Source organism: Elephantulus edwardii, unplaced genomic scaffold (assembly GCF_000299155.1).
Source record: "Elephantulus edwardii isolate Elephantulus edwardi_28Jun2011 unplaced genomic scaffold, EleEdw1.0 scaffold00002, whole genome shotgun sequence".
In the NCBI taxonomy this organism is placed as follows: Eukaryota; Metazoa; Chordata; class Mammalia; order Macroscelidea; family Macroscelididae; genus Elephantulus; species Elephantulus edwardii.
In genome coordinates this window covers 24,872,574-24,885,692 of record NW_006399752.1, presented here as the reverse complement: position 1 = coordinate 24,885,692, position 13,119 = coordinate 24,872,574, and the positions used below count along the sequence as shown (strand labels likewise).

At 41.1% G+C, this 13,119-nt stretch overlaps 1 protein-coding gene across 2 annotated transcripts in view; it reads right to left on the bottom strand.

Annotated features, from left to right (window-relative positions):
• TRAF3IP2 (TRAF3 interacting protein 2) overlaps positions 1-13,119 on the bottom strand; it is a 57,849-nt gene that overhangs the window by 20,388 nt on the left and 24,342 nt on the right. For both annotated transcript variants that reach the window (XM_006879035.1, XM_006879034.1), the window contains exon 2: positions 5,868-6,060. In XM_006879035.1, the coding sequence (XP_006879097.1) occupies positions 5,868-6,060 (193 nt within the window). The remainder of the gene's footprint in view (positions 1-5,867; positions 6,061-13,119) is intronic.

Below are 13,119 nucleotides of genomic sequence, written 5' to 3'. Positions count from 1 at the left end.
AGCATCTCAGAGATTGTGAGAGTGGTGCAGGACAGGAGGAAGGTTCAGATGTTTTGTTCATAGGGTCTCTATGAGTCATGTTGTTATTATGTGCCATCAAGTCACCTGCAACTGAGTGTCTCCAAGCATAACAGCTCTGAACCTCGCCTACCCTGAACCAGTCTCACTGTCTCCGACACACCTACCCCCATTATCCCAGTTACTGTGTCAATCCATCTCATCCAGCATCTTTTTCTCCTGCACTGTCCTTCAACTATTTCAAGCCTGATGTCCTTTTCCAAGAACTGGTCCTCCTTGTAACATGCCCGAAGTATGTGAGATGGAGCTTAGAAATCCTTGCCTCCAAGGAGAAGCTTGTTTTAACCCTCTCCAGGACAGACCTGATTATTCTCTTGGCAGTCCATAGTATGTTCAACACTCTTCTCCAGCACCAAACTCAAAGGTATCAATTCTTCTTCTGTCATCCTTAGTCATTGCTCAGCTCTTTGGCACACAGCAAATAATTGTGAAGACCATGGCCTCGATCAGCACACCTTAGTCTCTAGACTGATTATGTTGCTCTTTAGCACTTTGGAGAGATCCCTGACAGCAGATTTGCCCAATGCAATTGTCTTTTGGTTTCCTGACTACTGGCTCCAAGAGTGTTGATTGTGGACCTGAGCAAGCTGAAGCTGTTAACAACCTCAATCTCTTCTCCATCTATCATGGTGTTGCCAGTTGGCCCAGTGATGAGAATTCTTTTCATTATTATTATTAATGAAAATTTACAGAGACTTTCCATTCATTCATTCATTGTTGTACTTTTCTCCCTGCCCACCCATCCCTACCCCAGTTCGCTCTTCTCTTTGAAAAGTAATAGAAAAATTCTTTCACTGTTATACAATCCTTACCCTCAAGTCCACTCCATTATGCAGCCTTTGTTCTGGACTCCTGTCATGACAATAATACCTAATCACATATCCCTTTTAAACAATTCTCTCCCTCACCTGTTTCAATTCAGTATACATAATTTATCCCATCTTTCTCAGTCTCCCCCCAACCCAAATATCAGTCCCATTTTACAACAGTGGCACTATGCAGTATTTGTCATTTTGTGACTGTGATACTTCACTCAGCATAATGTCCTCCAGGGTCACCTATTTGAATAATATTTCATGCGTTCCTTGTTTTCAATGCAGTGTAGTATTCCATTGTGTGAATATACCGCAGCTTCTCTAGCCATTCATTTGTTGATGGGCACTTAGGTGAATTCTTGTTTTCTTGATGTGGAGTTTCAATCCATATTGTAGACTACAGTCCTTGATCTTCTGCAGCTAATGCTTCAGGTCCTCCTCAGTTTTGGCCAGCAAGGTTGTGTCATCTGTATAACACAGGTTGTTGCTGACTTTCCTCCAATTCTGACTCTGCATTCTTCCTCTTAAAGTCCAACCTCCAAAATGACCTGTTCAGTATATAGACTCTTTATTGTTATGTACCGTCAAGTCAGAACTGACCTATAGGTGACCCTCCAGTAGGTTTTCAGAGGCCGTTAGTAAAATGGGAGGAGATTACTCATCCTTCTCCCGCGGAGCAGCTAGTGGCTTTGAATTGTGTGCCATTTGGATTGGAGTGCACCTTCTTGCCGCTAGACCACCACAGCTCCCTATGTAGATTGTTGTTGTTGTTATGTGCCATTGTTATGTGACTCACAGGGACCCCATGTACAACAGCCCTGAAACCTGCTCTATCCTGCATCAACTTTACTGTCTCTGACATGCCGACCTGCATTATCCCAGTCACTGAATCAATCCATCTCATTGATGGTCTTCCTCTCTTTCTTGTCCCTCCACCCTTCCAAGCATGATGTCCCTGTCCAAGGACTGGTCCCTCCTTGCAACATTCTCAAAGTATGTCAGATGAAGCCTCAGAATCCTTGCCTCCAAGTAGCAGCCTGGCTTCACCCTCTCCAGGACGAATCTGTTTGTTCTCTTGACAGTCCATGGTATATTCAATACTCTTCTCCAGCACCACAGCTCAAGGGCTTCAATTCTCCTATCATCCCTATTCATTGTCCAGCTCTCTGATGCATAGCAAGTAATCACAAAGACTATGGCCTTGATCAGGTGCACCTTAGACTCCATACTGACGTCATTGCTCTTCAGTACTTTGGAGAGGTCCCTGACAGCTGATTTTCCCAATGCAATTCTTCTTTTGATTTCCTGGCTGCTGGTACCAAGAGTGTTGATTGTGGAGCCAAGAAAACTAAAAAACTAAAGCTGTTAACAATCTCAGTTTCTTCACTATCTATCATGATGCTGCCAATCAGCCCAGTAGTGAGAATCTTTGTTTTCTTGATGTTGAGTTTCAATCTATATTGAAGGCTATAGTCCTTGACCTTCTGCAGCAAGCGCTTCAGGTCCTCCTCAGTTCCAACAAGCAGAGTTATGTCATCTGCATAATGCAGGTTGTTGATGAGTCTTCCTCCAATCCTCATGCCACATTCTTCCTCATACAGCCAGCCTCCTGGATGATCTGTTCTGCAGATAGATTGAAAAGGTATTGAGACAGGATCCCTCATGTACACCTTTCCTGATTTTGAATGATGCAGTGTTTCCTTGCTCTGTTCTGACCACTGCCTCTGGTCCAAGTATAGGTTTTGCATTAGCACGATCAAGTGTTCTGGGATTCCCATTCTTCTCAGAGTCAGCCACAGTTTGTTGTGATCCACACAGTCAAATGCCTTTGCATAGTCAATGAAACACAGATAGACATTCTGTTGGTACTCTCTGGTTTCAACCAAGATCCATCTGACATTAACTATAATATCCCTAGCACCACAGCCTCTTCTAAACCCAGTCTGCACATCTGGCAGTTCACTGTTGATGTATTGCTCCAGTCATTTTGGATAAGTTTCAGCAGAATCTTGCTCGCATGTGATATTAATGATATTGTTCAATAATTTCCGCACTCTGCTTGATCATCTTTCTTTAGAGTGGGTGATTGAGTCACAGGGCAAAAAACCACCCTCTTTCAAAACCTGCCTTCACCTACTAATGATCTGGTTCCCTTTACTCTTCTCATTAAATCCCTTTATATCCAAATTTTCTTAGTTATTATATAAATTATTATTTATTTTGCAAAGAAATGTTAAAGCCCCGATGATAGTAAGAAATTTCCACATAAAAACAATCTTGTAGTTAAAAAAAGAAAGAAACTTTCTAGATTCAGTTTTTCTTTCAAATAATCAGGAAGAGGGAAGTTTACTTCATCCCTGGAACTTATTCTTCATTATTCTAAAATGATTAAATCAGCCCAAGAAGAACCTAACAGGTTTAACTTGATGTCACAAAATGAATTGCTTTGTACCATTTGCACCTATTCTACAGATCTAAAATAATTTCCAACTGAAGTTTACTTTTAAAAAATATTACTATTGCCTCTCCTATACAATATCAAAACTTATTTTACAAAGATTTCCTGAAATTTTGTTTGTTAGAATTTTTTACATTTTTATTTCAACAGTGTTTATCATGCTATAAAATCCCTTTTGTTGAATTTCATTTTAGAGGATTGTGGGGTTTTTTTAAGATCTGAAAGATAAAGGATCTATCTGGGAAAGAAGATTTGGATGATACCTGTGATCTTTTGAGTGGAGGAGAAGGGTGCTATATGCTTTATCTGCTACTGATCCTTTTTTCACCATTGTTGCCTAGTCACCAGATTCTGTGTTTTTGAAGGTCTTCATCTCTCATGCCTTTATAAAAGAACAACATAGGGATTGTGGATTGTTGTTGTTGTTTTAGAACAACATAATTTTAATGTGAGTGGAACATAAAGCTTGCTTTTAAGCAAAAAGCAAATATTTCAACTGCAGGTTTCCCCAGCTACCTACAAGTAGACTGTTCCTATGAAACCTTCCATATGTCAAAACAGCATAAAGCAAAGAAACAATTACCATTAATTTATATGGGAAAAAAAATTGAGCATTCCCAGGCTCAAAAAACCCATCTGTCAGATCATACCAAATAGCATGTTATTGTTGTTGTATACTGTCGAGTTGGAACCAACTCACAGCTGATCCTCCAGTGTGGGTTTTCAGGCAGCAAATAGCACAGGAGGAGACTGCCCATCCTTCTCTCATGGTGAGCTAGTGGATCCAAACCACATGCCTTTGGTATATGGCAGTGGAGTTCCTTACCACTAGGTCATCAGAGCTCCAAATAAAACACAGAAAGCTTAGAAAAGTCTTCACAGGCACATGCATTCAGGCACATTCAAAGCTGAGACAGCTTGACTTTGAAGTGCCAAGTGTAGTTCCTGGGTGAGGAGCTTGCCAAAGCTGCTCCTGCTCTCCAGGGTACACGCTGGCTGCCTCCTTAACAGCTCACTGCAGAACAAATGCTGTATGTTAGTTTCCCTTTTAACCTTTTATGTAAAATAGAAAATCCTCTTTGACTTTCTTTCCATTAGTGAAAACATGTACTAATGTAAAAAGATGACAAAGCTTCATCTCACACACTTGAGCATGTTGTTAGGTGAACCGATGCCTTAGAGAGCGATATCACTATTGGAAAGGTGGAAGGTCAGCGAAAGAGAGGAAGACCCTCAGCCAGCTGAACTGACATAGTGACTGCTACAATGGTCTTGAGCATGTCAGAAATTATGGGGATGGCACAGGATAAGACAAGGTTCCGATCTGTTGTTTATAGGGTCATAGGATTCATACTCCACTCCTAACATCAGCATTTAACAACAACAACAGTGTAATAAAAGTAAGTAGTATAAAGCAAACTTTCAGAAAGTGGGAGATATTTGTATTCTCTTTCCAGTCTGTCATAACTTAGGGGGGTCCTTTTAGATGCCTTTAAGAGAAAAGGAAAGCTTGAAACAAAAGAGAACAATGAAGAGGGGAAAAAAGAAATAAGTTGGAAAACTGAAGTCATGAAAAACCAGAATTGCTTTCCTGGTAAAGGCATAGATGAATGACTTAATAATGATGCCCAACATGGCTGAATGTTTTTATACGCCCCCCCCCCCAAAGATTACTTTTAATTTCCATTGAGAAGTAACTGAATTAAAGTAAGAAATAAGTTTAAACAGCTATGGAAAATTGAGATATAAACAATTGTTTCACAGTTGCTCTTGTTGTTAGGTGCTATCAGATTGAGTACAAGTCAAAGTGACTCTAAGAAAACGGGTCTGAACCATATCCTTCCTATATATCTGTCTATCTATGTGTCTATCATCTATCAAAGCTCTGAAGCCCTGGTGACCTAGTGGTTGGGATTTTTGCTGCCAACCTGAAGGTGAGTGGTTTAAATCCATCAGCTGGAAAATGAGCAATCTCCTCCTGTGTGATTTACAGCCTCTGAAGACCCACTGGAGGGTCTGTAAGTAAAAGTCAGTCAGTTTTGACTCCAAGGAAACTACATATACATATGCATATACCTATACATATACATTTGCTAGAAATATTACACATATACCTATATTTGTTGTTATGTACCATCGAGTCAGAATCAACTCACAGGTGAGCCTCTGGAGTTGATTGCCCTCTTTCTCCTGTTGGATTTGAACTGCATACCTTTGATTTGGCAGCACAGTTCCTTACCACTAAGCCATGATATATATCTATCTCCTATATCTCTATCTCTGTATATCTACACACACACACACACACACACACACACACACACACACACACAGCTAGAGAGGTTTTTGTCAACTAGTCTCCATGTCCTCCTTTATTGGGCATCCCACTGTGTGTCTTGTTCCATTCACTTGGGGGTGCAACTCTACAGAATTTTGATACATCTTGGTTGTAATGTCATACTTTTTCATGCTACAAGTGTCTAAAAATAACTTGAATTTGGTCCTGCCATACTCACTGATGCCTTGGGGGTCCTGGGGTGGAGTACTCTCTCTGGATCCGCCCCCTGTCTTGGTCCTCAGGGCGGGGATAGTTCAGCATGACCCTCTGCACTGGCTGAGGGCCTCTCGTGCTGCCTGCAGGTAGGGGCGGTCCAGGTAAAGCTGGCTGAATCACTTGCTGGTAGGCTGCTCGAGGGTAGTCATGGCCATCTGTAGATTAAGACAACAAAGAAAACAGGGATGATCAACCATAGCTGTCTTGTGTGAAAGGGGAGGTAAGCTCAATGTGAATTTTTGTTTTATTATCAACTGATGATTCCAGATGTCAGAACCACCTTTGTGTTTATCATCTTTCTATACTATATTTACATGATTTTCCAGTTCCAGTTGCTGTCAAGTCAACTCTGATTCATGACAACCTCAGCTCTGGTGGTCTAGTGGTAAGAATTTGCACTGCCAGCCCAAGGGCAGCTGGTTTGAACCCACCAGCTATTCCATGGAGGAAAAATGGGCAATCTCCTCCTGCGTAATTTACTGCCTCTGAAAACCCACTGAAGGATCAGCTTTGATTTGGTTCCAACTAAATAGCACATAAAACCACCACCACCAAAATATGTGTTAGAATAAAATTGCCCCATAGGGTTTTGCAGTGACTGACTTTTTCCAGAGTAGATTGCAAAGCCTTTCCTTTGAAGTTCGCATGAGCTTCTAAACTTACAGTTAACATCTAAGCACATTAACAGTTTGTGCTACCAATGGCCTCCATTTACTTGGTAACTTTCATTAGGGTGTTTCTCCTTATTTTTTCATGAAGACAAATGTGAAATCATGGGCTTGGAACTGGAAAGCCCAAGTCTAATGTCACACTAACTAAACTAATTGCCACTGCATTGGAACGGACTCATAACTTACCCTCCAGCAGGTTTCCAGAGGCTGTGAATCACACAAGAGGAGATTGCCTATTTTATTCCTTAGAAGTAGCTGATGGATGCGAACCACCAACTTCCTAACCTTCTCGGCCTCCCTTTATAACTTCATACAGCCCACTTACTTTAGAATACTACTTAGGATCATTGAAACAGAAAGGTCAAATCACCATTTACCATAATTCTCCAAGATTTTAGAAATCAAAGCTAGGAGAAATTGCATAAAACTTACTACAGTTTCTTTCCTCAAGTGGGTATATATTCACATAGACACTACTTCTTAAGACATAAGTAAATGAAAACTTGGTTCAACTCTTTGGGAAGTAGCCAACTAGTGCTAATAAACCAACTATAACACCAATTTCCTTGGCCCTCTCCTACTAAAGGCTATATGAACTTTAGGCCAGTTCTGGGTTTTTTGTTTGTTTTTCCTTTTTTTATTTATTCATTTTAATGAAAATTTACAGAGACTTAGGGTCTCCATTCATTGTTTCACTCTTCTCCCTGCCCCCCCCCCAATTCACTCTCTTTGAAAAATAAAAGAAAAATTCTTTCATTGTTATACAACCCCTCTCCCCAAGTCCACTCCACTATGCAGCCTTCATTCTGGTCTCCTGTCATGACAGTAATACCTAATCACATATCCCTTTTCAACAGTTTACTTCCTCATCTGTTTCAATGCAGTATACATTATTTATCCCATCTTTCTCAGTCTCCCCTCAACCCTACAGTCAGCCCCATTTTACAACAGTGGCACATGCAATATTTGTCCTTTTGTGACTGAGATATTTTACTCAGCATAATGTCCTCCAGGATCACCCATTTTGTATAATATTTCATCAGTTCCTTGTTTTTCAGTGCAGCATAGTATTCTATTATGTGAATACACCAGAGCTTCTCTATCCATCCATTTGTTGATGGGCATGTAGGTTGTTTCCAACTCTTTGCTATTGTGAACAAAGCCACAATAAACATGGGTGTGAATATATCTGCTTGGGTGGAAGTTCTGGTTTCTTTAGGGTAAATTCCCAGTAGTAGAATTGCTGGGTCAAATGGTATTACTATTTGCACCTTTTTTGAGAAAGCGCCACACTGCCTTCCACAGTGGTTGCATCATTTTACACTCCCACCAACAGTGAATAAGGGTTCCAGTTTTTCTGCAACCTCACCAGCATTTGATGTTTGCTGTTCTTTTAAATTTTGCTATTCTTACTGGGGTGAGATGATATCTCATAGTTGTTTTAATGAGGTCAGTTCTGTTAGAAAAGGGCTGAGGTTGGATTAAAACCAGAATTAGTGGTGATTTGTGAGAATGCATAACCTGGGATGCACGTAGTTCCACTTAGACTCTGAGGTATTTTGGTGTTAAATACCATTGAGTTGACTATAATCTGAACTCTGCCTTATTCTATGCCATCCTCATCATACTTGACATACTTGAGCCCACTGTTATAGTCACTGTATCAATCTATTTTGTTGAGAGTTTTCCTCTCATGTGCTAATCCTACACTTTTCCAAGCATGATGTCTTTTTCTATCTCCTCATGACTCTTCTTAACAACATGCCCAAAGTATATCAGATGATGAATTTTACTGCCCTGGCCTCCAAGAAGCAAACTGGTTTCACTTTCTCCAAGGCCTATTTGTTCTTTTAACAGTTCAATGAACTTAAGAATCCGTTCAGTAACTCTTCTCTTGAAAGAGCTGCTCATGCCTGAAAAGGCTAAAGTGTTGTGAGAGATAGGGGTGAGGATCCCACTAAAGGGTGGGCCCTGTAGTAAGACAAGTGGAAAGAGCCAGGAGGTAACCATTCTCCTCCAAAGTGAACCATTGTTATCTCCTGGCAGTTCAAACCTTGCTACCTCTGCTCAGGTAAGAAGTCAGATGATCCAGGCAGCACAGAAAATTGAGGCAGGAAGGAGTCATTACCTTTGTTTTTGTTCCTCCAAAAAAATGTTTGTTTTTTTTATAATTTTTATTGTGACTTTAATATAAATTTACAGAAAAGTTGGATTCCCGTTCATGCATTGTTGCACATCCTCCCGCCCCCTGTTCGTTTTTCTCTTAAAAAAAAAAAATTCATTCATTGTTGTACAATTTCCTCTCTTCCCCCCTCCACCCCGGTCCACTCTGCTATGTACCTCTTATTCTGGATAGTTGTCATGCAAATGCTGCTTAATCATATATTCCTTTTCAACAATTCTTTCCCTCATCTGTTCCAATGCAGTGTTCTTTATTTATAATCAAGTTTGGTCATTGTGTAACAGAGCACATGCAAGAATGGGGTGAGAAACAAACAAAAACTAGCAAGCAAGCAGGCAACAGCTAAGGCAGGTTGGGACCAGAATGGGGAGGTTGAGGATGCTGGACAAGGATTTTATTCCTAATTTGGTAAGCAAACATGAGCCAGTGAAGGATTGGAGAAGAGGGAAATAAACGATGGCCTCAGGAACAGAACAGAAGACAACTAATGAACAGATTTATTAGTGGGGCTCCCTCCCGGTCCCTCAGGACAATTGGCTGGGTGGTCTTGGAAATGTGCCCGTTCCTATCTCCCAAGGCTGATTCCCAGATTTGGTCTGTTGTCTGCTCTGACCTCTGACACCAGCTAAGACTTCCTTTTCACACTTCCACTAGTCAAAGTGACCATGTTTCTCCAACCTAGGTTGTTGCCTGGCTCTCACTAGGACCTTTGCCCTGCTGTTACTCAGGCCTGATCCTGATGGATATTAGGGACATAAGGAAGAGGAGAAGAGAAAGGGATCTGCCTGGGCCCATCCCAGCATCTGGCTGATGAGAGCGTAGCTCTCAGGCAGCTCAGAGCAGCACGGCCAAAGGTCTCTGAAGGTGGAGGACAGAATACACAACATCAGTGTTTCTTTTACAACCGTTTTAGGCTGATATCCAGGGGATCCAGATTACCAATTAGAATCTTAGAGGGGAGCTCTGGTGGCCTAGTGGCAAGGAGCTGCAACTACAATCCCAGAGGCACCCGGTTCGAATCCACCAGATGCTCTGCCGGGGAAGGAGGGACAATCTCCTCCTGTACCAGTCAGATCTGATTTGACGGTACACTCACACAAAAATAATAAAATAATAATAAAAAAATTTTAAAAAAAATTTTAAAAAAAGAATCTTAGGGCAACAGAGTGGGTCAGCACTGGTGCTCCTTTCCCCCAGATGCCACCAGACTAGCCCTGCATTTAGATGAGTTTTCTAAGAATGCAAGATTTCCAAACCCTAGATAATACCCTCCAGACATCTCCCCCTGCAGTTCAAATCTACTCTGCAAGGCTACATAACCTTTGCCTTGTTGGTTTTTTTAAAAAAATTTGGTGAAAATGCAGTAATAGACCATTTCAACGATTTCTATATGTGCAGCTTGGTGACATTGATTGCTTGCTTCATCTTGAGAATTCTCACCATCTTTTTCCAAATTGTTCTACCACTTTTGACTTAAACTCATTATTCCCTAAGCTTCTCAGCTAACCTTTCAGATTGCTACTGTCCAATTGATCCCTAGGGAGCTCTGGTGACCTAGTAATAGAGAGCTGCACTGCCAACCCAAAGGCACACGGTTCGAATCCACCAGCTCTTCTGTGGAAGAAAGATGGGCAGTCTCCTTCCCTGTGCCTTATTGCCTCTGAAAACCCACTGGAGGGTCAGCTATGAGTTGATTCCAACTTGACGGCACATAACAATTTGATCTCATGTAGGTATTTCTTTAAAAGAATAAATACACAATGCAGACATAGTTTATTAATTTAGAGAAATTATTTTCTTGGTTCAAACATGACTTTAGGGCATAGTTTTTGTCCCTTACTCTTTCTGATCTCATCTCTGTTTATGCTCTCACTAGCCCACTACCCTCAGCTATCAACTCAGGCCATTTTCTTTATCTTCAATACTTCAACATGTCCACACATTAGGAACACTGAATTTCCCATCCTTTCTGCCAAAAGTTTTGACCTTGACCTTTACATACCAACTTCCTGTCTTTCAGGTCTCAATTCAAATACTACCTCTACAAAGAGGTCCATTCTGTTACCCAGATAACTTATCTCCCCCTACTTTTCTTCCTTCATGACACGTACAAGCCTTGGTCTAAGTAGTTGTGTCATTTACCTGTCAACTTACTGTCTGTCTCCTCTGTTAGAATACAAGACCCATGAAAGCAGGATCTTGTCTAATTGCTACCATGCCTCCAACAATGGACTGGAGCACAGTAGATGCCCAACAAGTGTTTTGTGAAGAATAAAAGCTGAATGACACAAAGCCAACTGAACACACATAAACAAGAGAAGCCATTTAGAATTGCATGGTCTGATGGCTATAGCTTGGGTCTTCTAAATTGTCTACTTCTCATCTGTTGTCCATTTTGCTGGATTTTTATCAGCATTTCCCTCCAGAAGGAAGAAAAGAGAAAGACAAGGTCAGTGAGGAGAAACTTAGCCAGGAACCTTGAATTACTTTTGGAAGGAAAGGGCTGAAAGTAAACTACATGAAGCTTTTAATGCCTAGAGCCATTTTTGCTTACTATATCCATTAATGACTACTAATAATGCTTTATTTGCTTTAAAAGGACTACCAAGCTCTAATCATAGAGTTTGTTTCTTTTCCAGAAAGCGGATGTTAGTGCTGTTAATCAAAAGCCTTTGAATCAAGGTCATATAATTTTTAACAGATTATTTCTCGCACAACATGTTTTTGTCTCATAGCAACAAATCATATCATTAAAATCACTAAGGCATGTGGCTAAGTGTTTGATTAGCTGCAACTTTCGTTTCTGAAATGGCCACCTGTGGTTGAAAAGTTACACACTGGTTTATGTAAGCAAATGAAAATTATTTTTAAAATTAGAGTGCTGATCATATAGTCTTCTATGTTGTCCTTTGATTGTTTAAAACAAAGAAAGTATTAGCTATCAGAGGCTGAATCAAAAGATGCTTTCCTTTTTGTTAGGAAAATTTGACTGGTTATAAGGAAAAGTTGATAAATGAATGTTAATTAGGTAAATAAAAAATCTTTTCAATGCTCAGGTTTTAATTATTCCTTTCCACTATCTTTGGCAGCTCAATAGCACCTAACAACAACCCTCCAGCAGATTTTCAGAGGTTATAAATTGTATGGGTGGAGACTGCCCATCTTTGGCCTTCAAAGCTGCTGGTGGATTCAAACCATGTGCCTTTGAGTTGTCAGCACAACTCTTTACTTACTAGGATATATGTTGCTGTTGCTGGCAGATGATGTCGAATCAACTACAATTCACAGGCACCCTAAGAACCACAGATCTGAACCGTGCCCTCTTCTGCCGCATCCTCATGACCTCTGTCACACTCCAGCATACTGGAGTAGTCGTTATGTCAATCCACCTCACTGATGGTCTTCCTCTTTTTGCAGCCCTCTACCTTTCCCAAAATGACGCCTCTTTCCAAGGAGTATTCCCTCCCAAAAATATGGGTAAAAAACAAGGTTTCACCAATCTTGCCTCTCAGAAGCAGTCTGATTGCACTTTCTTCAAGAGAGATTTATCTGTTTTTTTGGCAGTCCATGGGATGGGTATTCAGTAGTCTTCTCCAACATGACAGTTCAAAGGTATCAGTTTTTCTTCAGTCTTCCTTATTCATTGTTCTATATCCCATGGACTGCCAAAAGAAAAATAGATATGTCTTGGCAAGAGTGTGGCCACGGTGCTTCTTGCAAGGAAGGATGATGAAGCTTCATCTTTCATATTTTAGACATGTAGCCAGATGACTGTACTCATAGCTAACCTTTGGGCAGGTTTTCAGAGGCAAGTAATCACTCCAGAGGAGTGATTGCTCACCCTTTTCCCATGGAGCAGCTGGTGGTCTTGAACCGCATGCCTTTGGGATTTCAAGGCAGCTTCTTGCTAGTAGGCCACCAGAGATCCCTAAACTGGTTGGGGAGGAACAAATCAAGAGACAGAGGGAAGCAGCTGAGGCCAGGCACCACAGAGGACCTCCACAATAGCTTCTGACACGCCTCCAGGTAACAAGCCCCAAGATGGAGCCTAAACCGGTTGGGCCCTTGGGCCAAGAAGAAAAACACAATCTATACAGGAGTTCTACAGGACACATCACCTTCCCTTCGGAGACAGTAAAAGTAAACTTAAGAGACACTGGACACAGGGGAAAAAAATCTCTCTGACAAGCTGTCAAGTCATGGGTCAGACAATGGGACATTAATTCTGAAGGCATTTGGTAGAAGTGAAGTGGTATCCTGCTGGAGGGTGGAGCTGGGAAATAAGTGGGTCAAGGCACTGGGCTAAGGGCAGGGACTACACTGTAACTAATGGTCAACTCCAAAATGAGAGATTTATCTTT